This window comes from Sceloporus occidentalis, unplaced genomic scaffold (assembly GCF_023333645.1).
Source record: "Sceloporus occidentalis isolate IW3139 unplaced genomic scaffold, rSceOcc1.0.p SCAF_9, whole genome shotgun sequence".
Taxonomy (NCBI): Eukaryota; Metazoa; Chordata; class Lepidosauria; order Squamata; family Phrynosomatidae; genus Sceloporus; species Sceloporus occidentalis.
Genome location: NW_028316989.1, coordinates 4184004 through 4210481, shown reverse-complemented (window position 1 = coordinate 4210481; position 26478 = coordinate 4184004). Strand labels below are relative to the sequence as shown.

General features: G+C 42.6%; 1 protein-coding gene across 3 annotated transcripts in view; it reads left to right on the top strand.

Moving 5' to 3' along the window:
* Positions 1-19033: 19033 nt before the first annotated feature.
* The window catches only part of BIN3 (bridging integrator 3), a 70519-nt gene continuing 63074 nt past the window's right edge, over positions 19034-26478 (top strand). The window contains exon 1 of one of the 3 annotated variants that reach the window (XM_089538172.1): positions 19034-19114. In XM_089538172.1, coding sequence (XP_089394298.1) covers positions 19107-19114 — 8 coding nt within the window. In that variant the 5' untranslated portion in view covers positions 19034-19106. The remainder of the gene's footprint in view (positions 19115-26478) is intronic. The other 2 variants (XM_089538175.1, XM_089538176.1) reach the window with 2 other exon arrangements.

The window sequence follows — 26478 nt, the reverse complement described above, 5'->3', positions numbered from 1 at the left end:
TTGGTGGTCCTCCATCCAAGTACTAAGTCTGGCCTTGTTTAGCTTTCAAGATCCGAGAGGTATTTAGGACCTTGTTAATATGTACGCATAAATGCATTTCATGCATCTGTGAGTTTTTGTTTCCAGTAGAAGGTGCCAGTTAGGACCATGAAATGTTGAAAAGCTGGTTTAACCTCTCCCCTCCATACTAAAGTCCTGATGAAAACTCTGATACGGTTGCCATAAGTCAGAAACAATTTAGGAAGCATAGAATTTTGTTAGCCACATTAAGCACACCAGCAGAAAGGCTGGATATAAATGAAAGGGGGAAAGGCAACTATATCATTTAAAAATCACACACACCATGTAATCTTGAGTCCTCCAAAACTCTTCTGCAGCAGTTGGAAAACCTGTGATGATGGAAGAAGCAGATGTTCCTAAATCATACCAGGAAGCTGTTAAAGCCAGGAGATGTATCGTCGCTCAAGTCCCAATGTGGAGACAACATGCTTCAAGACTTAGCTTCATGTATGATGTTATCACTGTCACTTGAAGGCATCCTTCCTTGCTGTCTTCCCAACAGACATAATGCTTTCAGGCACTCAGCAAACTATCTGTTGCCTAAAGGCAATAGATAGTTAGCTTTCCCCACCTAATTTCCTGTATATCAATCCAAAACAAACCACGGGAAGGACAAGAATAAACAAATGCACAAAAGCAAAACAGTCAACAAACATTAACACACAATCATAGTTTTCTGAGGACCTGCAAACCCTTCTATGTCACTGGTTTTCAAAACCCTTAATCTTCTCGATGTTTTGGAATTCAACTTCCGAAATCCCTAGACATTGGACATGCTTGGTGGGTCTTCTAGCCTATAAGGATGGACCTACTACTAGTCTATAAGAATAGAAGTAAGCAATGGATTCTTTGTACTTTGAGTTGCCCCTAAAGACAGCACATCTCTTTGCACCAGCAGTCTCCATTTTGGGATTTTAGGCTGCTTCTGCACTGCAGAAATAATGCAGTTTGACACCACTTTAACCGCCATGGCTCAGTGCTATGGAACCTTATGGGATTTGTTATTTGGTTAGATATTGCATCTTCTCTATCAGAGAGCTCTGGAGCCACAAGAAACTACAAGTCCCAGGATGCCATAGGATGAAGCCATGACAGTTAAAGCAGAACCAAATTGCATTAATTCTGCAGTGCAGAGGCAGACAGGATAATTTGATGGCAGTGTCGCTTGAGATCCCATGGCTTTCATGTCTGCCCATGGGATGATTTTTGACCTTTTCTTTGCTTCTCCCGATATTCTCTACCTCCAACTTGCCTTTTCATCATGTTTGATTGGAGGAGTCCTGGATAATAATAATAATAATAATAATAATAATAATAATAATAATAATATCCTGCCATTTCTCCAGTGAGTTCAAGGTATGGTTCCCCCCACCTTCATCTTTTCAAGAACCCTGCGAGGTAGGTCCGACTGAGAGAGAATAAAACCCCCACTGTGAATTTCATGGCTCAATGAAGACTAGACTCTGGTTCTGCCAAGTCTCAGTGCAATGGAGTAACCACTACGCTGGCTCCCACAATGAATAACTTAGAAGTAGAAATGATCATGCAGCCCGAGGTTGAGACTTGTACAGCCCTTGAGATGCAAATTGGACTGCAGGCTCCAGAAATTGGCTGGGGATACTAGAGGTTGCAGCGCAACACCAAACTCACTTGGTGTAATGGAGCCTTGATTCCCAAGGAAAGGAAACGAAATAATAGTCAGCAAGTAAGGAGTTGTTGAGGATGTAGAGAAGCTTGCTTGGAATAGGGATTTATTACTCTGCTTCCAGACTAATTGTGAAATAATCGAAATGCCTCCGATAAATGTGGCTGCGAGCAAAGGCGCATGCGCATGAATCTTCCATGTTATTTGCCTAAAAGGCAAATGGATACATAACCAAGGATTTTTTTTTTCATTTCAAAACTGGAAGCCTATTCATTTGTAAGTGGAATCAGCTATCCTTTTCCCCATCTTCAGATCTAATGGTCCTTCTTAGCAGATCATGTGTGAATGATGACCGTGAAACCTGTATTCTGGAGGGTCTGGTCTCTGCCCAGTTTTGTACCTCTTCAGCCCATGAAGAAGAAGAAGCAGAAGACAAGGAAGAAGAAGGAGAGCCAGTGTTTTCCTGGAGCCCTTTTAAATTGGTTTCAATGAGCTTAGTAATTAACTTTAATTATCTCCCACGATCTTGCGGTGCCAAGGTAATGCCAAGCGGAGTTGTCAGTGGATGTTGGATAGGGCTGTTACAAAATCGTTGGGAGGGACCCAAATTCTTGCCATCCCAAGCCAGGGGCACAGTCGGCAAGAGCGTTGTGTGTGAGTTGGTGCAAGGTTTTGCTCAGAGTGACACCATTACAGACCCGTTCATAGGCAGGGGATTTCTTCACTTAGCTACCAGGCGCATGTGCCAGGACACCTTCTTTAAATTCAATATATGCAAGTATTCAAACTGGTCTATCAGTCAGTTCTGGCGTCTCACCAAACTACAAATCCCAGGATTCTGATAGAGTCGTGGCTAGATAGAGTCTGATAGAGTTAAAGGGGTGCCAGACTGCTTTAATTCTGCAGTGCAAATATACCCTTTGTCAATAGTCTGGTATGAGTTCCATCAGCAGATTTTGTTTAATAGCTTTTACAAAATTGACTCATCTTTTTTTTATGCTTATGCTTTTATAGGAGATTGTACTGCTTTTAGTGCATTTTGAATGTTTTCAAGGTGTTTTATTTATTGTGTGTTATTTATCTGATTTATATGCCAACTTTCTCTCAAGAAAGTAACTCAAGGCAGTTTTTGATGAAATCGAACCAATACAGTTAAAATCATATAACAAATAAGAACATAAAGGTGAAAGATCCCATTTAAGAACACGCCAGAGAAGAAAACACAGCACCCACCTATATTGGAGGGTAAGAAGTCAACATATAAATGTATTAGAGCACACAAAGTACGTTTCTTGAGTGAACAGAGACTTACTTCCAAACAGACATGCATAGGGTTGACGTATTCTCTTTATGGGAATATTTATAGACTAAGTCTTGTCTTTTGCTTGCAAGACTTGGCCAAAATTGGTCACGAAGTCAGGAGTGATTCCCTTTTACTTAGCTTGCCCTCCGCATCTGGCGTTTGGAGACATGCTTCCCCTAAGCATGATTTCCTTTAGTTATGGTGATTAATAGCCACTGACAGAGCTGTCCTCTAAGAATACAGCTGATCTGTCATGACAGGAGTGTCCATTATACAAACATGTGGCAAAACTTGCTGGATTAAACCACAGGCCACTTTAGTCCAATATTCTGTCCGCAGAATGACTGACCAGATGTTGATGGGATGCCCAAAAGGGAGGAATAGATGCAATAGCAACCTCTACTTGTGTCCCCCAGAAGCTGGTATCATATGGGATGCTGTCTCAGTTATTTTCAAAGGTGCTACAAGGTCTCTCTCTTTACTGTCTGTCTCTCCGTTCCTCAAATATATTTTGACTTTAGTCCATGGAACTCAGAGTTGTTAAGTCAAGAGAGAGTAGCTGGCCCAAAGTCATCCAGTGAGCTTCGTGGCGGAAAGAGTATTTGAACCTGGATCTACCAAGACTCAACTTTGGTACACCAAGCTCTCCATAATATTTTTTTTCTCGTTTGCATCCTATTTGCATTCTGAAGAATGTTCTGTTGAGTAAAAGAGGCAGGGTCTAGGTTTTGCAATATGTTTTTTTTCACAGTGCCAAGCAAAATGGGACCTGGATCTTAGATGAATAATGCCCCGGGGGCACTAACGTATTACTCATAAATTCATCATTGTGTTGTCATAAGCTATTTCCTATTGGGCAGCTGCTCCCAGATCAGTCTCAGGCACTATTGCCCAAATGGGATGATAGGTTATACCTTATGTGCCACAGGAAAACAAAACAGTCTGTGTACTCCCAGGAAGGAGATTAGTTATTTTACCTCTGCTCCCCAAAATCCAAACTGCTGCATCTAGAAGCAGTCAAAATGCTCAAAGGAGATACATCATAAATGAAAAGCAACTAAGTGAAGGGATGCAAAAGGTACAATGCAGTTTGCCAAGACTTAAGGCCAGGTTCTAAGTTGGAAGGCAGTATGAACTGGAATATACACACAAACACACGCAGACTGCGCACTTAGTATCCATCATCATCATCATTATCATTATCATCATCATCATCATCATCATCATCATCATCATTATTTATTTATTTATTTATTTAGCACCATCACGATACATGATGCTTTACAAGATAAAATGCAAGAAAAAATTGTTCCCTGCCCTCAGGCTTACAATCTTTCCCCTGGGATTTAGATCCAGGATCACCTGTGGATACCAAAATTCATGGATGGTCAAGTTACATTAAATACAATGGCATAGCCGAATGGTGCCCCTTCTATAAAATGATAAGGTTGCCATAAGTCGGAAACGATGTGAAGACACACAACAACAAAATATACACTCCAGATCTCCATTCACTCTATGTTAGTGATGTCAGGTACTTGGGTGTCCATCGGATGTTTGGAAATGCCATGCTGTATAGTAATAACAACCAGGGCAGCCTGCAACAAAATGTATTCACACTTTACAACCTTGCTCAGCAGGTTCCAGCCAACCATGCATTTTCCCTGAAAACTCCATCCTACTCAACCTCCATGGTTTCCAGTTTCCCTGGCTAGCAGTTGGCATCATGTGTTCACTGAGCATGCTTAGTTCACATTGTGCTCTTTGGGAGAAAGATTTTTCTCCCCTGGTGGTTTTATTTCAATTGGTAAACCTTGCTGATGTTCTCTTTTCTGAGCAGATGGTGCCTGTTTCAGTACTTGAGGACAAATGTTTGGAGAATGAGTTCACTATTACGGTATAGGATTGGGTTCCTTCCTCATTCTTATTAATTGCTTCTGCAGAATGGAAGATTCTCTAGACTTCTTTGTAGCTGATAGCAACTTCTTGGAAAGAGTTGACAGGATCATCGTATTATATGGGCTTTGTTAAGTGCCTTGTTCAGCAACTGCTCTCGTCTTTTAGTTTCCAATAAGCACATCTTGGAAGCCAAGATGATCAAACTGAGGATGTCATCTCTTTTGCATTTTAAAGGGACACAGGTGAATGCCATAGCTCATTTTTGCCCAAAGGCAGACGTTTGGGGAGCAGTGATGTCACCCACCTTAGGATGCCATCCGGTGCATTCCACACCCCTTGGACCCCCTTAGTGACGCCCCTAAATCACACATGCTCTTTCACCTCCTTTTCATCTTTGAAAGTCTCCTTAATGCTGTACAAATGGAGACAGGGGGAGGAGAGGAAAAATGAGCGAAGCTTGGTTTTTCTGCTCAGGAACACAGAGTGACTAATGCTCCCAGTTGGCAGGAGGGAAAAGGCAGTGTGATCAAAACACCTTTTTCCTTTTTTTAAAAAATCCCTAAAGTTAGTCATTCTGCAAGCAGGAATCCAAACAAGGCGGCATGAAGGAGGAACCAAGCCACCTGAGAGCAGCACCCTCTTGTGCAACAAGGGCAGGCACTCAGCCGGGAATGCTTTGACTTTGGCCGGGGTGTTTTGTAGCTTTTAATTTGGGAAAGGAGGAGTGCATCCAGGGAATGATGAGTGATGCACAGAAGAGTAGAGAAAAGCGAGTCAGACGAAGAACGTTTCATTGGTGGGTTAAGAAGGGAAGAATTATATTCATGTTGAACCAGTGAAATACTTTTTCTTCCACTGGAAGATGAGTCCAGATATATACACACACACATTTTAAATCCCCGAAACAATGGCCATGACTACCCACAAATACAGGGTGAGAACAGACTGGTTAAGCCTAATTTAGCTCATATTCTTCATGCCACTGGAAATCTCTCAAATGCAGGTTGACATTAATGAACTAAATACAAAAAGTAGCATAAGAGTATGTCAAAGCAGTATCCATGTCACCATATCTCCATGTGCCATATTTACTACAGATCCATACGGTGTTCATATTTGCAATGGCAGCTTGTTATCATTGTTGTATGGCTTCAATTTCTGAATCATGCTGACCCCTAGGTTGAACCTCTCAGGAGGGTTTTTTGGCAAGATTTGTTCAGAGGAGGTTTGCCATGATCAGCTCTCCATATCCACAGATTCCACCACCCATGGCTTGAAAATATTGCACACATGTACAAATAAAATTTCCGAAAAGCAATGCTTGATTTTGCTATTTTATATAAGGGACACTATTTTACTGCACCATTGTATATAATGGAGCATCCACAGATTTTGATATCCACGGGGGGTCCTGGAACCAAACTCCAGTGGATACCAACTGTATTTCAGCCATAGGATTATTTCTTCATATTCAATGCATTTGAGCAACCTGAGGCTTAAAGGCAACATGTGGCCCTCAGGTCTTTCATGCGGCCTGTGTGGGTTGCCTGAGCTGTCATGGCATTTGTCATCGCTACCAAATTCAAGCCCGCTGCTGAGCTGTCCAATCCATTTTGCAATGTTAGGATTATTATTATTATTATTATTATTATTATTATGAGAAAGGTGATACTTAAAGATGACATGCCCTCCAACATTTCATACATGACAACCAGGACATATGTGCTCAAGCAATATCAGCGTGTGGTTAAGGTGGGAAAAGTTATTAAGGAAAAATACACAAACTAGCAATTTGTTTTTGGCTAGTCTACTGGGAAGGGCAGGATTCTGCCCTTTCCACTCTTCTCCTCCATTGAATTAATGGGTGCAAATTACTTTAGCACTTTGAACCGAGTTTGCAGCAACGGAAGGCATGGGGGAAAGTCCTTTATTCTGACAATCTGCTTGCCAGAGATCTCAACCCAAAGGCTGTAGAGATGTAAACCACCCCATTTTTGCATGCTAAGACAAGGAAGGAGGAATGTTTTTGTGTGTCTCTGTCTGGATGCGGGGAAATTATGTGTTTTTGAGAGCAGGTAGACAAACATGTGTGCATGTATGGTCCTGACCACAGCCAAAAGGTGCATGAGCAAAACGATTGCCCACTTCTGTCATGGGAAAATCCCTAATGCTGCAGATCTTTTAACAACAAAGGGCCCATTTGTGAAAAGGTGAAGCACAGATTCATGGCAGAGTATGCCCTTTGTATGCACAAGGATCACAAGTCCAATGCATCTCTGGTTAAAGGGAAAGGGTTTTGCCCAGGTCCTGAGAGACCAGATGCCATGCACAGTAGATGGATCTAGATTAGCAGCCCTTTCACACTACACAGTTATAGCACTGTGATTACACTTCAGCTGCCATGGCTTCATCCTATGGGATCCTGAGATTTATGGTTTGATGATTTGTCCGGATGAGAATTCTCCGATGGACCCAAGGCAGTTCACCTTTAAACCCTTAAAATTGTTATAAAATTCAAACAATTGAAACATCTATATATAAAATCACATAAGATATACGCAATATAAAAGATAATATAAAAGTGCAGTAGCCTCTTTCTCGGTGCCTCTTCGCATGCCGTCGCAGCACTTCCGTTCTCTTCCTGATGGAGACGGTTGTAGAAGCATGTCTTTTGCCAAATTTTCTTCTCCCTCTGAGGAGAAAGGCAGGATATAAATGAAATAAATAAATACATACTGTCCCAATCAATTTGCCTTTCTTTTCTAGTACAATAAGGCTCTTAGTCTGTAAAGGTGCTACAAGAAGCTTTTGCATCCTGGCTTAACAGGGAGCAGCTTCCTACATATAGACTCCAAGGACCTTTGTGCAATTGCAGGAGCTGCCATGCAGTTGAAACGAGGGCAGAGTCAGTATACCACAGGGGATTACAACACTGCTACACACCCTAGGACTTGCATCCAAGCTCCTCCACCCAGATTGCAGCTGCTACACCTGGCTGGCACACTTTTGTGTTCCCCGAGCCACCGAGGAGCTTGCTTGGCTTCTGTCCTTCAGCTAGTTTTGTCACTTGGACAAATTAAAAAAAAAAGACTTCCTAGTCCCTAAGGAGCCCATCATCTTCTATTATTTTCAGTTTGGTTTTCACCGTAGCATATTCTTCAACATTTCGTAGCTGAAAACCAGGGCACTTGTAGCCAAGCAATATTAGAGTGTGTGCAGTCAAGATGGTAAAGTTAATAATGAGAAAGAGTGCACACAAATAGGAGATGCTGCAGCAGTTGGCTTTTGCCTGAGTCTGCAGGGAAGGGCAAGATTCATGTCCTCTCCTCCTGATGCTGAGTTAACTGAATGAAAACTACTTTTGTACCTTGAATGTGTAGCAACTGAATTAAGCCCGTGACAAAGGGGTAAAGTGGGAACAGGATGGAGAATCATAGAATCACAGAATCACAGAGTTGGAAGAGACCGCAAGGGCCATCCAGTCCAACCCCCTGCCATGCAGGAAATCCAAATCAAAGCATTCCCGACAGATGGCCATCCAGCCTCTGCTTAAAGACCTCCAAGGAAGGAGACTCCACTACACTCGGAGGAAGGAGTGTGTTCCACTGTCGGACAGCCCTTACTGTCAGGAAGTTCTTCCTAATGTTGAGGTGGAATCTCTTTTCCTGGACCTTGCATTCATTGCTCCGGGTTCTGTTCTCTGGAGCAGCAGAAAACAAGCTTGCTCCCTCCTCAATATGACATCCTTTCAAATATTTAAACAGGGCTATCATATCACCTCTTAACCTTCTCTTCTCCAGGCTAAACATCCCCAGCTCCCTGAAAGGGGGGCATTTTAAAAGAAGCTGAAACAGTGGGACCGCAGAGGATTAATTGAGACTGTCTCCGACAATTGGAGAGTATGCCTGAGCATGGGTACAGTGTGTGTTTTTCATTTTACTTATTCACTTTTTTCTTCGAGGACTGCTCATTTTTCCTCTTGCTGAGAAGCCTTGGAACAACAGGATCCAGCTTTGGAGTTCTTTAAAAGAGAGAGAGCACCATTAAACCTTTAGCAATTTTGGAACGTCCAGCTGTATACATATTTATTTGGGCCTGAGCACTATTGAACCCAAAGGGATTTGATTTCATAGACAGATCCTTAGGAATTCTCAAAAGAGTGGGCCATGAATAGTTCTGGTGGCTGTGCTAGCTAGAGGTTTCATGGAATTGTAGTCTTAAAAATGAACATTTTCAAGCTCAAACTGCATTAACTCTGCAGTGTAGATGAAGCCTTGGACACTTCTATTAACAGCCCTGCTCTTGCACAATGAGGGCCTTGGCTGCCTTTTGAGTCAATCCACCTGGAACATGGCCTTCTTTTACAACTGCCTTCAAGCGTATTGTTGTTGTGTGCCTTCAAGTTGTTTCTGACTTATGGCAACCCTAAGGTGAACCAATCACCTTGGCAAGATTTGTTCACAGCAGGTTTGCCATTGCCATCCTCTGAGGCTGAGAGCATGTGTGTTGTCCAAGGTGGGTTTCTAAGAACGCATGGAGATTTGATCCCTAGTCTCCAGAGTCATAGTCCAATGCCCAAACCACTGCACTATGCTAGCTCTCTGTTCCACACTTCTATTTTACATTTTGCCAGTGTCACGCTTGCTTCGCTGTACTTCTCTCTGGTAGGTTCACACTGTTGTATCTGGCTGTTTCCAATGGTGATTTTTCCATGTAAGAAACACATCCTCTGTTTGCACATGATATTATTATTCTGGAGCATCTAGACAGTTTCCAAAATGCCGTTTCCTTTTGCCTTACTAAGCCTCGTCCTTTTGCAAATCGTTGCAAGGATTTTGCAATTGTGTATTTGCACATTACAACTGCACCTGTCTTTTTAATAGGCTCTTTTTTTTTTAAATCAAGCATGAAGATAGCACACCTAATTTACATGTTGCACAAACTATGTAAGAACTCGTTTGAATTAAACAAGTGACTATGGATGCAGGGATGGGTGGGTGAGCAAAGCAGTGATGAAGAGCCGAAAGACTTTACCTACAAATGACATGTTTGAAACATTAAGGTAGTCATTTACATTTATTGTTGTTGTTTGACTTCATGTTGACTCTGACTATGGGGATTTCTTGATAAGGTTTATTCAAAACAGGTTTGCCATTGCCTTCCTCCTAGGCTGAGAAAATGTGACTTGCGGAGGGGTGTCCATGGGATGAGCAGGAATTTGAACCCTGGCTTCCCAAAGTCCCAAAGTCCTAGTCCATCTCTTAAACCATCACCCTACGGTTGCTCATGGTTTATTTATATATTACTCTTAGAAAGGGAAACGATAATCCACAAATTAGCAGCTAGTATTTCATATGCTAATTTATACCCATATGTACACAGTTTAAAATAATAGTTCTGTGTGAAGCAGAAATGAGATACTATGCTATAGGGGAGACGTTAGGGGTGAGTCTGCACTGGTGAAATAATGTGGTTTGACACCACTTTAACTGCTGTGGCTCCATCCTACATAATCCTGAGATTTGTAGTTTTATGAGGCACCAGCACTCTTAGGCAGAGAAGGCTAAAAAACCTTGTAAGACTACAAACCCCAGGGTTCCAAAAGATGGAGCTACGGCATTTAAAGTGGTGTCAAACTGCATTATTTCTACAGTGTAGATGCACCCTAGGTGATCAGCGTGCCATTTGGAGTCCACCTCAGGTCCAAATGGCAATTTCTGTCATTTCTATCCCTCTTTTATTTACTCATTGAAGGGAGGGAAATCCAGTTAAGGAAGAAAGGAAAGAATCTGCATACATAATGCCTTTGTTTTGTAGAGTTTGGAGCTATCATACAGAAGACCCCTGTGAACCAAATCAACACAAAGGCAACAGTGTGCTCTGTATGTGTAGACACACACACACAAAAGCATGGTAGACTATGGCCTGTTACAGACTGCCAAAATAAAGCTACTTTGGGTCTCTTTGGAGGTATGCTATTTAAATGATGCATGGGTCCTAAGAGTCCGGAGGTCGCGCCAAAGCCACACTCCATTCCTAAGCACTGGAGCTTTGGTGCAGCTTCCGGATTCTTAGGACCCATGCATCATTTAAATAGCATACCTCCAAAGAGACCCGAAGCAGCTTTATTTTGGCAGTCTGTAACAGGCCTATATAACCTATATGGTATGGGTAACAATTATGGCAACCCTACATTATGGGTTCAACCTAGGACATATGACCTATCTGAAAATGCAGACCTTTTGTTAGATTTAAAAGAAGATACAAATTCAGATCACAATAATCTAACATAGGGTTTCCCAACTAAGGTTGTCTGGGACCCTAGAATTCTGCTAAGGTTTATGAAAGAGATCATGACTGGGGGGGAAATCCTTTTTCAAGCTCTGAATCTAATAATGTTTATGCAAGGGATCCATGAGACCTGACAATTATTTCAAGGGTTCCTCCAGGACAAAAAGGTGGAGAAACGCTGATCTAAACAGAATAAATAGAGATAAAAGGGGGAAAAAGGAGCAACACAAAATTAAACTCTGGCAGCAGAAAATTAAAAGAAGGCACATGCTTACTTAAACAGGAATGTCCTCACATCCAAGGGTCAAGGGTGTGGGAGCCAGCGAAGCTTCCTGGGTGTGTGAGTTCAATAAACACAGGGCTGCTCAAGAGAAGCTGCCCTGGCATACATCTCAGCTAGATGTATGGATGAAGACGGAAGGACCTGAAGCTGGGACTTGATTACCAATGTAGCCAAAATACCCAAAAGGCACAAAATCCTGTCTGATTTTGGAACTTAAGCAGGGTCAGCCCTGGTTAGTATTTGGATGGGAGCCCACCAATGAATGCCAGGTGCTGTAGACTATATTCCAGAAGAAGGAACAGGCAAAACCACTTCTGAGGATTCCTTGCTCAACAAAATCCTATGAAATTCATGAGATTGCCATAAGTTGACAGGTGACCTGAACATACATGCACACACACACACACACATATATATATATATATATATATATATATATACACACACACACACACACACACACACACACACACACACACACACAGAGAGAGAGAGAGGCAGGCAGACTAGTAGCAGGGAAGGTGGCAGTTCAGTTAATCCGGTTCTAAGCCACTTAGGGCTTCAGAGGCAATAACCCACACCTTGAATTGTTGGTTAGAAATGAACTGGGAGCCAGCAGAACTCACCTAACATTGCCTAAGCAAAACAGTATTGACCATTGGTTTATAGAGAAGGCAGCGGTACCAAAAGGAGCCAGGATAGCATAGTGATTTGAATGTTGGACTCTGGGAGATTGAGGTTCGATTCCCTGCTGAGCCATGGAAACCTTTGGGCAAGTCGTACTTTCTCGGCCTCATAGGAAGGCAATGGTAAAAGTCTTCTTGAACAAATCTTGCCCTTAAGGACACCATATGTTGGAGATGACTTGAAGGCACACAACAACTCAACAGCTGTACCAACAGAAGAGGCAGACATGAGTATAGGTTTTGGTAGCCAGGCCTTTGGATGGAATCCAGGTGCACTCCAAATGTTTCCTCTTGATGCCCTGGGGCATCTGTGTTGCAAGAACAAAAGTGGACAATGTGTGATATGTGTGTGTGTATATGGTACCTTCAAGTTGCTTGTTAACTTCAGGCAAGCCTATGATTTTCATAGGGTTTTCTTAGGCAAGGGATACTCAGAGGTTGGTGGCCATTGCCTTCCTCTGGAATATAGCATCTGGTGTTCTTTGGCCGTGCCTCATTGAAATAGCAACCAAGCCTGACTTTGCTTAGCTTCCCAGATCAGAGAGGATCTGGTGCCATCAGGATATTTAGACCCCTGGTAATGTGCATTTCATGTGTATTTGAGGTTTGGGTTTTTTTCAGTAGTAACTGTCTGAAGGTACCAGTTAGGACCATGGCATGTAAAAAGGGTAGTTTAAACCTTTACCCTTGCCAAGGAGTCCTGATGGAAATCTTCCCCCTGCTGCTGCCTCTCTCTCTGATGGAGAGAAGCTGCCATTGGTGCCTGTGCAAGAAATAATACATGAAGTGTTTGCACACTGTACAGTTCCTTGGGGATGAATATTTACAAAATCAAACACTGCAAATAAACAAGGGAGCATGCAATTCCCTTGCTGAAACTGCTCTGCAGACTGCCGATCTGATTCCAGGCACCATTCAAAGTGCTGGTTTTGACCTGTAAAGACAAGACAGCTTGGGTCCAGGTCACAGTTACATCTGGTGAAACCTCAGTGGGTCCTTGGAAAATCAAGGTTTGCTTTTAGGAATTTAACATTTTATTATTATTATTATTATTATTATTATTAAATTTTATTTCTATAGCGCTGTAATTTGAAGCTGTGTGTGGTTGCATCTGTGGATAAAGAATCCATGGATATGGAGGATCGACTGTACAAGACAGTGTCTTCTTGGTGTCTGTTTCCAGGTTCTGGAACTCCTTTCCTAATGCATCTGAGGAAGTAGACTGGAGTCTGCGAAAACTCATGCTGCCAATTTCAGTTAATCTCAAAGGTGCAACAAGATCTCTCTACATACTGAATCTACAGACTAACATGGCTATATCTTTGAATTCTTTCCTGGAGAAGTGAGACAGATGCCCTCTTTACTATCAGGTGAAGCAGGCAAAAACTTGTTTTGTTTTGGCAGGCCTATAAGGACTAATTGTCCATGGGGAAAGCTCCTTTCATAGTATTTTTCATGTTTAGGGGGAATACATTGAATTACTTTTAATTGTATTAGTAGTTTAATTATATTTTAACTTTCATATGATGTGTATTTTTAGCTGTAACTTCTGTAGCTGCCTTGAGTCCCTAGACAAGGGGGCAATGGGGGATGATGATGATGATGGTGATGATGGTGATGATTGTTATAGAAAAATAAACTTCTAACAAAGGAGATAGGCAAGCTACCCATTACATCAGCTACAAATTGGCACTGGTCAGTCCTGGAACCCAGTATGAAAAAGCCATAAGAGCAGACATTTTACTGCCTAAAACACTCCTACAAATGGCACTCTTTTGGCACACGAAGCAAGAAATCCCACAAACTCCTCTTCACCTCTTAGGCAGTAACAAATTAACTTTAAATTTTCCTTCCCTTTCACGCCAAGCGAAATGTGCTGCCTGAAGCCTAATGGTAGGTTAAGCCCTGCATAATGTGTAGCTTGCAACTGTGAGCATATCTGTTCTGCATTAATACCGAAAACTTTTCCGTTTAGCTTTCCGATATCCTCCAAAGGAGGATACTGAGAATACTCCATTAGAGGTTGCGAGCCCTTGGACTAATCTGCACTATGGAACTAATGCAGTTTGACACCGCTTTAACTGCCATGGCTCCATGCTATGGAATATTGGGATTTGTAGTCTGATGTGGCACCAGAGCTCTCAGACAGAGAAGGCTAAATACCGCACATGGCTACAAATCCCAGAATTCCATAGCATTGAGCTGTGGCAGTTAAGGGGTGTCAGACGTCATTATCTCTGCAGTACAGATCAGACCCCAGTTCACTTTGGAGAAAGGGGATGTTGAGAAATGGGAATGACTTCTGAGGACATTTCAGGGTGCAGTGATCCTTCAGTGTCTTTCATTGGGAGAGTTTGACTTGGATGTGGTTCTGCCCCAGTCTGAGAATGTGCAATTTGATGCGAAAGACCTGCCAGTTCTATTCAGTTTGTCCAGCCTGGCTGTAAGCCCATGCTTAACTGATTAAAAGGAAAGCAAAAAATAATCTGTCTTGACATGCGTTGGGTCTTGGGTAAAAGCCGGGTTGGCTTCCTCGGGGGCAGCCTCTCCTGATAAATAAATCAAATTGAAAGCGGGTGGGTGTCTTCACAATTAGCCGGGAAGAAACTGCAGGCATTTTGTGCACCGTCCAACAGTAACTGTTCACTCGTCTCCTGGAAAGGTGTGCAGCTGGTGAAACGCATCCACCACCGGCAGGAACAGCTTGGCCATCAATCAGAAAATGGGGGAGACTGTAGGAACAACTCCTTCTCTGCCTCTGAAGATGAACATGGGGGTTAATGAAGGAAGCAGGCATTACCTGGATGCATAAGACTGCTTTCAAAAAGAAATTAAAATGGCAAATTGTTATTTCAAGGGTTGGCCCCACCATTAGACAGAGGGCTAGTCTACATATAATATTCCTCTTTCCTGTTGGGATCCAGCCACATGTGATTTGCAGGAAATTGGGCTTTTTGCAGCCCCCTGAAAAACCCCTTAAACTCTGTAGAAAGGTTTTGCTGTTTTTACTGGAGTGTCCGCTGAAATCTGTGGAAATGTGCATTATCTGTATCCATGGATTCAGCCATGGGAGTTGTAGCTTGGCTTGATTTTTATGCTCATGTGCGGTGTATGAAAATGTTGCAAGAGGATGGTGAAAGATTCCAGGGGTACAGCGTTAGAAGGAGGCCACGAAAGTAATACCATGTTTTGTAACAATATTTGAAATGTACTTACAGAGATGCAGGCTGAGCATAGGTGGAGGCATACAGCTTAAATACTCCCAATAGCTCATTTAATTGCTCTGTGTAAGATCTCTATTGTTGTAGTGCACCTTCAAGCCGTTTCTGACTTATGGTGTCCCTTTGGTGACCCTATCATGGAGGTTTCCTGGGGCTGAGAATGTGTGACATAACCAAGATTGTATGGGTTTCCATAACTGAGCGAGGAATCAAGCCCTGGTCTCCAAATAGTCCAGTACTCAAAACTCACACTGAATTGGCTCTATAGATCTCTAAAGGCAGCCCATATCCCAAATGCTTCCCCAAACTCGACCGCTTCTCCTTTAGGTCTTTCTATCTGTCTCTTCCAAATTCGAAACAGAAATACGTTGTTAGCTTCTATTGTTTCTTGATATACAGAGAGACAGCTTACATTAGTCTTAACTGGCACAAGCTACAGCTTCTCTATGGCACTACAGTCGGCCCTCAATATACATGGATTCTGTATCTATGGATTCAACCATCCATGGCTTGAAAATATTAAAACAGAATTCCAAAATGCAAACCTTGATCTTGCTATTTTATATAAGGGACACCATTTTACTGTGCCATTGTATACAATTGGCATTGAGCATCCATGGATTTTGGTATCCATGGAAGGTCCTGGAACCAAATCCCAGCTGATACCAAGGGACCATTGTGTATCCAAAAGCAGCAATCTAATAATTAAATTCCTTAGTTATCCATATTCCTCATTCAAGTGAAAGACTGGCAACGTATTAAAACAAACCCATAGTGATAGTCCTATTGACCAAAATCTGATAGTAACAATACATATTAGATTCCATCTGCATACCAAACGAGATGTAAAAACGTGTAAGAAATTATTCTGTGACTAACTGAATGAATTAAATTCTGAAAAATTATAGTAAATTACAATGTACATAGTAAAGAAATTTAACTTAAGAAACTGGAAGCATAACCGAACCCCAAATAAAGAAGAAGGAAGAAAGCAGGAAGGTCTGAGGCCATTTTTGGTAATGATGGGAACAAAACAAGAGATAACCGAATGTGTCACAATACTTAATTAACACTTTGCTCTCAATTTGAGTAAAGATGATACAGTGAGTAGGGCTGGGTTCAACGGCTAGTTGATGCAAAAGAGCTTGAAGAACTGGAACTCACATTTAATCTGAAGCTGATGCGAAGAAGCCCAGCACTGACTGTAATTTGCAGTTGGCCAATTCTTCTTCCTTCTCCTGCTCCGACCTGTGCCTTTTTGTCTATTGTTTTACTGAATTTAAATACGATTAAAATACAAAAGGGCATTATAATCAATACATTGAAAACATTTAGTGAGAAATCAGATACCAAGTAGTCTTCCACAGTTAATTTTTCATCTATTAGGTTTACAAGTAAGCAGGCTTTTAATGTGTAAGCAGGGGAGCTTCTTATTTTCTAGAGTTGAGTAGATAATAGAAATAGTAAAAAGACTTCTCATACCTGAGATCAAACATTGATAGGAATGGAGGCTTCAGATAGGAAATTAAGATTAAGAATGGGGAAGGTGGCTATGAAATAACTAGAAAAGTTTCTAAAATGCAAAGATATACAACTCAGCACAAAAGTTGGAATCATACAAGCCACTATATTCCCTGTTGCCATGTATGGATGTGAGAGCTGGACAGTTAAGGAAGATGATGATGATGATGATGATGATGGTGGTGGTGATGATGATGGTGAGGATATTTATTTGTATCCCACACATCATGAAAAGGGAGGACTCATTGGAAAAGACAATAATGCTGGGAAAGGTGGAGGGAAGCAGAAAGAGAGGGATGGACTCTATGAAGGAGGTCACAGGTATGGATGTACAGTAACTATGCAGAGTAGTGGAGGACTTGGAGATGTCTTGTCCATAGGGTTGCCATGGGTCAAGATCGACTCAAGGGCAGTTGACAACAACAACAACAACGAAAGTATAAGCATGACAGCAATCAAGCTGTAGCCATAAAGCTAAATAGACATACGCTGGCATGATGACATACTGTGCGTACAAGATGCTTTGGGCATTTATGATGTGATGGCATCTCATGTAGGATCCTCTACTGGATGTTATGGTGCTTGATCTGGAGCAGTGGTTCTCAACCTTCCTAATGCCGTGACCCTTTAATACAATTCCTCATGTTGTGGTGACCCCCAGCCATAAAATTGCAGTGTCTCGGCTCCTAAGACCGTCGGAAATACATGTTTTCCGATGTTCTTAGGCGACCCCTGTGAAAGGGTCATTCGACCAGAAAAGGGGTCTTGACCCACAGGTTGAGAACCGCTGATCTGGAGTGTCCACTCCTTGTGTTGTGGTTCAGACCTTCTCTTCCTCTCTCTTTTCTACCCGTTGCAGTAATTCTTGGCATAGGTTGACATGCTTGATCTTGCCCTGCGTGTCGTGGAACTGGATAGGAGTTGATGCCCTCTCCTGGTTGTAAGGATGTACGTTTTGGGGTGGCCTCTGTCTGTGTGTATATATGTATATACATAAGGGATGCAGTGGCTCAAGTGGTTAAGGAGCCAATTCGGAAGAGCAGGAGGTTGGCATTTCGAGGCCCAGGTGCCGCACGATGAGGTGGGCACCCATCACTAGCCCCGGCTTCTGCCAACCTAGCATTTCGAAAGCCTGCAAATGCAAGCAGACCACTTCCAAGTGGAAAGAGAACAGCATTCGGTGCAGTCATGCTGGCACTAGGATCACAGAGTAGCCTCTGACAACAATGGCTCTCTGGCTTCGTAATGGAGAGGAGCACCGGCCCCTATGGTCAGACATGACAACCTTGTCAACGGGGAATGCCTTTACCTTTACCTATACACAGACATATATACACACATACATACATATGTGTGTGTGTGTGTGTATATATATAAAACAACAGCAGAGATTGATTTCAATATATATATGTGTGTGTGTATGTACACACACACATATATACATACATATGTATACACACACACATATATACATATGTGTGTGTATGTATATATATATATATATAACAGCAGAGCTTGATTTCAATATATATATATGTGCATGTGTGTATGTACACACATACACACATATATACATACATATATATCATACACACACACACACATATTTAAATCGTGGTGACGATGCATCCTCCTTTTCCCATATATCACAATAGCAAAGCTTGATTTCTATATATATGTGTGTATATATATACACACATACATATATAGTGTGTGTATATATATATATATATAAAACAATAGCAAAGCTATTATATATGTAATATATTATATATATTACATATATTTGTGTGTTTATTTATATATATATATATATATATATATAGAGAGAGAGAGAGAGAGAGAGAGAGAGAGAGAAATCAAGCTTTGATATTGTAATATATATATATATATATACACACACACACACACACACACACCCGGAAAAAGGAGGACGCCTGGTCACAGTCCTTCATATGGAGGACACGTCCGGGAAAAGGAGGACGCCCCTGTCAGCCTTGTTGGGATGGAGGGCAACTCCCTCCTCCTTCTTCCTTTTAAGGAGAGAAAGGGTTAAGTCTGGCGCGTGACGTCACGGAGGCTCCCCTTTCCTTGGGCCCCTCCCTCCCTCCCTGCCGCCCGTGACGTCACTTCCGGAAGGTGGTTCCCAGCGCTGCTCGGGTACTTCCGGGATCTGGAGCCGGAGCCAAGGGTCACTATGAGTTGGTGAGTTGCGAGGGAGAGCCCTGGGCCCCTTCTCTTCGGCCCCCTGCCGCCTTTGGGGCTCCTCTTGCCTTGCTGTTGCCTCTGGCTCAGGGAGGCCCTCTTGGCCAGCCCCTCCAGAGGCAGCTTCCTCTGAGGCTGAGAGAGTGTGCCTCGTTGGCCCAGGGTCACCCAATGGGTTTCTGTGGCTGAGCCAGGATTCGAACTCAGGTCCCCCCCAGAGCCAGAGTCCAAGGCTCAAAGCCAGGCTGGCAGAGGCTAGTCTTTCCAACACTGACCCCTGGGATGTGTAGTTCCCCCTGAGAGAGAAGGCTAAGTGACTCCCCAAACTACATATCCCAGGATTCCATAGCACTGAGCCAGGGCAGTTAAAAGAAGCAGCTTAAAATGTGTATGTTTTGTGTCATGGTTGTGTTTTAACTGGGCTGCAGCCCACCTCAAGCCAAGAGCAGAGGCGGCTAAGAAACACAATAATCATTGTTATTATTTATGCGCAACACGACAACAACCGGCTGCGTCCGCACTTCAGAAACAACGCAGTTCAACGCCACTTTAACTACCGATATATAGAATTTATGTTTGCTTTACTTATATCTTTCAGTTGCAGATGCACTCATCCCTCTATATTTGCAGCTTTGATTGTTCACAGATTTGGTTAATATGTTCTCTCTAGGAATATCTAGGTCCTCCTCCAGTGCAACTCTATGGTCAACTTCAGCTAAAAGTTGCACCGAAAGACCTAGAGATTCCTAGAGAGGACACTCTACTAGGCCTTTGTAGCTCCTCCAATGCAACTCTATGGTCAATGTCTGGCAGATGTTGACCACAGAGTTGCATTGGAGGACCTAGAGATTCCTAGAGAGGTGTCCTTTCAGGTAAAAACATGGCGTTTTTGTTGTTTGCGGTTTTTCCATATTCACAAGGGTCTTGTGCTTCTCTGTCAGAGGACTCTGGTGCCACAATGAACTACAAATCCCAGAATTCCATAGGATGGAGCCATGGCTGTTAATGCCGCGTCAAACTGCATTAATGCTGCAGTGCAAGTGCATCCAGTTGTTGTTGTTATTGTGTATCTACCAGTCATTTTTAATTTATGACCGCCATCGTTTGTTGTTGTTGTTGTGTGCCTGCAAGTCTAAGGCAAACCTATCATGCTAAAAATGGAGCCTCCATGTTCAAAGGCAGTGTTACGTCTCAGTTGTAGGCATTGGGAGCAAACAAGTGCAGGACTGTTGGGTTTGTGACATGTTTATGCGTTCCTTAGGGATTTTCAGTTGGCTGCAGGGTTTTGGTTGGCTAAAGCCACACTAAAAGAGCTTTTTGGTCTGATCCAGTCCTTGTGGTTATTAAAAACACAGGTCCAAAACACACTGCAGAAGGACAGGCTCTTGCCATATATACTCAACTATAAGTCAAGGTCAGGTTTGGAGGCCAAAATGATGGATTTTGATATGACCTGAGGATAAGTCAAGGGCAAAACTTAGGGACATGTAACAAAGTATCTAAAGGCTGAAGCAAAGGGAAACGATGCCAAAGCACTTGCCAAATTCCAGCAGGCGTAACTGTTTGTGCTCATACTAAAGGCTGGGATGGAGGAGAGCATAGACAGGAGTCGGTGCTTCCATGACAGATTGCGCCTGAGACCACGAAGGAGAAATAACCCAGTTTGAGACCGCTTTAGCCGCTCTGGCTCAATGCTTGGGGATCCGTTCCAGACTCCCCGGCCAATCGGAAGTATCACAGATATTCAAGCCCCATTGGTTATAACGGCGGCGGCGCACTCCCATGCGCACCATTTTGTCCCTCCTTGCATGCCGTCCGCAAAGGACCAAAACCTTTGGTCCCAGTCCATGAATGGGGAGGGACAAATGTCGTACTTTGGTATAGGTTCTGCGGCCGAACTACGCAGAAGGCGGATTCCCTGACTCATGTTCTGTGGGATGACGACTGCTCCACATCAGAGGATATTCCACAGACTATTTACCACCTTGAACACACCTCTGTGACCATAATAAAGAAGAACTGAACTGAACTGATCTTGTCTAGCTTGGGTGCTAGCAGGCGCAGGCCTGATCGTTTCTTGAATGCAAAGCTGTTAGGACCTTCTTGCTTAGGTTTGGTAAAGAATCCTGCCTGGAAACCTTTGCAATAGCTACTAGTCAGCAGCTTCCTGAGCTACGTAACTTCCTATGTACCTTTTTACCTACCTGTACCAACTATATATTGTGTTATTTCTTTATATAGTACCATCAGTGTCCATACATGGTGCTTTAAATGGTGAAATAAGGGATAAGAGGACTCTACCCAGTGGAACTAACTGTATGGGAAATGGAAAATCAAGGATAGGAAGGGTTAAAGCAAGCAAAAAATATTTATACATAGTCAGACTGCAATCCTAGATGGAATTAACAGAAAGAATAAATGCCTTTAAAGTAGGTGGAACTAGCTTTTGGTTGTGCTGTTAGGTTTCTAGATTTGATTTTGCTAAGCCTGCTTTACCCATTTTTAGATAGTAGGAAGCGAAGCGGCCAAAGGAGGTTCATCAATCTATGGATTTAGAAGTGACTGTGACCATATAATGTTTCATTGTAGTGGTCCTCCTTGATCTGGTGCTTTCCAGATGTTTTGGACTTAACAACTGTCTCATCCCTGGTTTTGAGCCACGTTGGCCGGGGCTGAGGAAAGTTCAGTCTAAAACATTTGGAGGACATTAAGATGCGTAAGGTTGCTTTAATACGATTCCAGGATGATTCCTTGTGTATGCACTGCACCATTAAGTTAGTTTCCCCCTCTATTACAGCAATTCTAGTTTGTGCCTTTGCTTGGAAATAACTCATTTGTGCTGAGCTGGAGAGGTGTGTTCCAAAGCAATTACTCCCCCGTAAAGAAACATAAAGAGGAGAAACATTTTGGTACTTTTCAGCAGTAATTGGAGAATAATCATGCTTATCACGATCCGGGGCTGTAATTCCAAACATTAGAAGGTTGCTTAAATCTCATTGAAGTCAACCATGGTTTTTGTAAGTGGTGGTGGATTGTTGCTGAATGAAAAAATGGTTTTGCTACCTGTGAAAACCTAGAGCTCCCTCTCAGTGATAGTAGATGTTCCACAGAGCCACACCAAAATATTTTTGTTGTTGCGTGTGCTTCACATTTCTCTCCAAACCACAGATTTCACTATAGAAAAACTATATATAGGCCCCATACAGACAGGCCAAAATAAAGCTGCTCTGGGTCACTTTGGATGTATGCTCTTTAAATGCTGTATGAGTCCTAAGAGGCTGGAAGCAGCGCCAAAGCCACAATCCACTCCAGTCCTAAGGACTTGAGCGCAGCTTTGGCACAGCTTTCAGACTCTTAGGATGCATGCGTCATTTAAACAGCATACCTCCAAAGTGACCCGAAGCAGCTTTATTTTGGCAGTCTGTATGTGGCCATAGCAAATTTATATGTTGTTGTTAACTGCCCTGACTCATGGACGCTGTGGATGAGGCCTCTCCAAGTCTTGCTGTCCTCCAGGTCCTACATATTCAAGCCCATGACCTGCTAAATTGAGTCTAGCCATTTGGCATGTAGTTTTCCTATCTTTCTACTTCCTTCTACCTTTCCTAGCATTATTGTCCTTTCTAAAGAGTCATACCTTCTCACGATTTGGCCAAAGTATGTCAGCTTCAGTTTCATCATCTTGGCTTCTGTTTAGAGTTTAGATTTAGTCTGTTCAAGGACCCATTTCTTTGTCTCTTTGGCCGTCCATGGTATCTTCAGCACTCTTCTCCAGCACTACATCTCAAATGACTTGATTTTCTTCCTATCCGCTTTTTTCACTGTCCAGTTCTCACATCTGTACATAGTAATGGGGAATACAATAGAATACAAAATTTATATGACACAATACTAAACTCTCCTCTATGGGTCTGAAACATGGGTCACCTATCGCCAACACCTACGACTCCTTGAACGCTTTCATCAGCGCTGTTTACACACAATTCTAAATATACACTGGACTGACTATGTGACAAATGTTGCTGTCCTCAAGCAAGCAGGGATCACCAGCATTGAGGCCATGCTGTTGAGGATGCAGCTGCGCTGGGCAGGATACGTTTCTAGGATGAAGGACCATCGCTTCCCAAAAATAGTATTCTACAGTGAACTCGCCATGGGTCAGCGTAAGAGGGGCGCCGCAAAGAAGAGATACAAGGACTCCCTGAAACAACATCTCAGGCTTGGCCAGATAGATCACCAACAATGGTCCCCCCTGGCCTCACATCGGGAGGCATGGGGATGCACTATCCACGATGCTGCAGCCTTTTCCGAAAGCTCACGGCGAACGAGTCTAACCCGGAAACATCACCCAAGGAGACTTCCTGCTGTGCATTCTGCAACCGGACGTGTTTCTCCCGGATTGGCCTTTTTAGTCACCAACGCGCTTGTACAAAGCGCGGGACGCGTCCTTCCTGAATCTTCGTTCACGAAGAAAAGCCAGAGAGAGACATAGTAATGGGGAATACAATGGAATACAAAATTTATATGACACAGTACTAAACTCTGCACTCAGAATGCAGTATTGAGTGTAGATATTTGCTTCCTAACAAATCCTCCTAAGAACTGCAGTCTTAGCTTTCTGTCCTTCGAACACTTACCTGTGAGTAAGATCTGCATCTAGGAAAACAGGTTTGTTTGAGTGATTTGTTCAAGTTGTGCTAACAAAAGGTAGCAGTTTTAGTGTTTAATTGTGGTTGCGCAATTGCAGGGGTAACATTTGGTATCACCATGTTGGTTCCTAAGGGTTTCAGCTGTTATCTTTGGTTACACTCGTTGATCTGTTTATTTCTGAGAAACTAAAATCGTTGTGCATTGAATTTATCTTGTTTTATCATAAGGACCCGTGTTTGTAAAAACAATCAGCCAACTGGAAACTGGAGCCCACCTCAGATTCAAACGTCGCTTTTTCTTTGGCAATGTTTGTGTTTTTCATAGGAGATCGGTTTCACAAAAGATGCTTCACATCTGAAAATAAGGTGGTGAAGTCATTACAGGTGGATTCACGATTTCAGTGAATGTAAATGCATGAACTTACATTGCCCTAGAATAGTAATGCCAGGTGATGCATGAAAGATGCAGTCCTGCTTTACCTGGAAGGGTGGCCCTATGCGGGCTTTTCTCTCCATGGGTGCAGAAGGAGATGTGTCATAGGACACTAGTTTATTACCAATTATCTTTGCTTGAAATAAATAAATATATATAAATAAAGAATAATAATAATAATTGAAATGGGGAGGAAGGGCTGTGATCCAGAGCCCTCCTGTTCTCCAAACACCTCTCCCCCAAACAGGATCTTAAGCATTACTTAAGCAGGTATAGTTTACTCCCTTCTAGGGATTTTTCCCAAGCCTAAATGCTTGTACAAAAAGAGGCCAAAATCCAATGCCTTACTCCCTCAAATGGGTAGGTCTTCAAAAGTATCAGATATTTCATCACAAATCCACAGTAAATTGGATGAGCTATTGATTTGTGTGTAGAGAACAGGTCCATTTTGCAAACCTAAGGAGCCACAGTATGCCAAGCAGTATTATTGATATCTGATCCTTTCCCAAAGGGTGCATTATTAGAAATAACGCAGTTTGACATCACATTAAATGCTGCAGATGGAAAAAAAATCCTGGGATTTCTAGTTTTACAAGGTTTTTAGTCATCTCTGCCATAGAGTACTGGTTTCTCACAAAAGTACAACTCCCAGGATTCTGTAGAATGGAGCCATGGCAGTTAAAGTGGTGTCGAATTGCAATATTTTCTACAATGTAGATGGACCCTTGGAGCTGCTGGGATGGGACCTTAAGTTTTCTGGATGCAAAACATTTGCTCTGTCTGAGCTATGGTCCCTTTTCCCATTCTTCCCTGAAATAAAACCTCCTTTGGTTAATGCTTGTAAAAGTCAGTGGAAGCAGTGTCAGAGTCGGCTGAATTTCACATTGCTTATTTTGTTTTGATTTCCTTCCTTTCAGATGTAAGTGACCCCAGGCTAGTAGGCTATGAGCATATAGCTAAATATAATTGCTTTCATTAAATCATAAAGTTTCTTATCTTACATCCCACTCATCTGCCAGAGAGTTAAAGACAGCTTGCATGTGGCTTCCAGACAGCCTTTTATCCAGGTAGGTTACAGAAGCAGATCTACTTAGGTTCAGCAAAAGAAATGTGTTAATACACTTTCAAACTATTCTCTGAAGCCATAGTCTCTTGGTCTACTCTTCATTTTATAGTTTAAACCAGCCTTTCACAACTTTTTTACCCCCAGATCATCCCAACATTGCATCATTGTACTCTCTCTTGTGTTGCTTCTATTGAACTGGCTTCACAGACTTTTCTTCAACCTCTTATTTCTCAGCCTGCCTTGCCGATCTTGGCGTTGTTGTCTGGATTTAATGATAGGCATCTCTTGGTAAGGCTTGGACTGTGATCCTTCTAGCTGCCATTGTCTTATCTGCTCTCTTTTCACAGAATGACATAGTGCCCTTGGACCAGGCAGATATACCCAAAGTAGACTTGGAAGGAGTTCCAAAGCCCCTGAACATCATTTGTTGAACTCTTGGTATCTTTGTGTACAGTTTTCATTTCAGGATGTTTGAAGGAAACAGACAATGTTGCTGCTTATGTGTGTGATCATTAGCTCCCTTATTTATCCCCTCTCAGCAGTTCTGCTTCAACTGTTCTTGGTTTACAAGTCACATTTGTGTTTTATTCTATCACCCACCCACCCTCAAACCCTGCTGCCAGCTCTGCAGATTCATCTTGGGAATTGGAAGAATCCAGCTGCACTCTCGTCGCCTTCCCCTGTTATCCAGAGTAATAAAGATTTTCAGCTAACAAGTAAACTTGACAGTTGTCTGCTTGAACCAGGTAGACTAGAATCTTCCTCTGTTCTCTTTGGAGCTTTCTTATCCTTCAGGACTAATAGAAACTTCTCCGCAACACTAAAGTTAGCATCTCTGTCACCCAGGCACAGTGCCCAAGAAGTTTGTCAGTTGTACGCTCGGCTTGTCCTGATTAGAAACTGCGCTTTTCAAGGCTGGCAGTCAATGAGTAATATAGTGTGTTTGGCTCTGGATGCACACGTTTCAGCAGATGGTGACAGGTTAAGGACAACAGAGGTTCTTCCTTTAAAAAACAAACAAACCCTTCTTCACAATCTTGAGTGATCCCCCAACCCAGATGCACTTGATGTAACAATTAAGCCACTACTAACTTATTACTTGTAGCGCTGTTTTCGGATGAGGGCACTGCCAGATTTTACAGAGCAGAATTATCAGAGGCATCTCGCAGAATAGTTTGCGGGAAGGAAAGGTGATGTGCTCCTGTTAGGAAAGTGG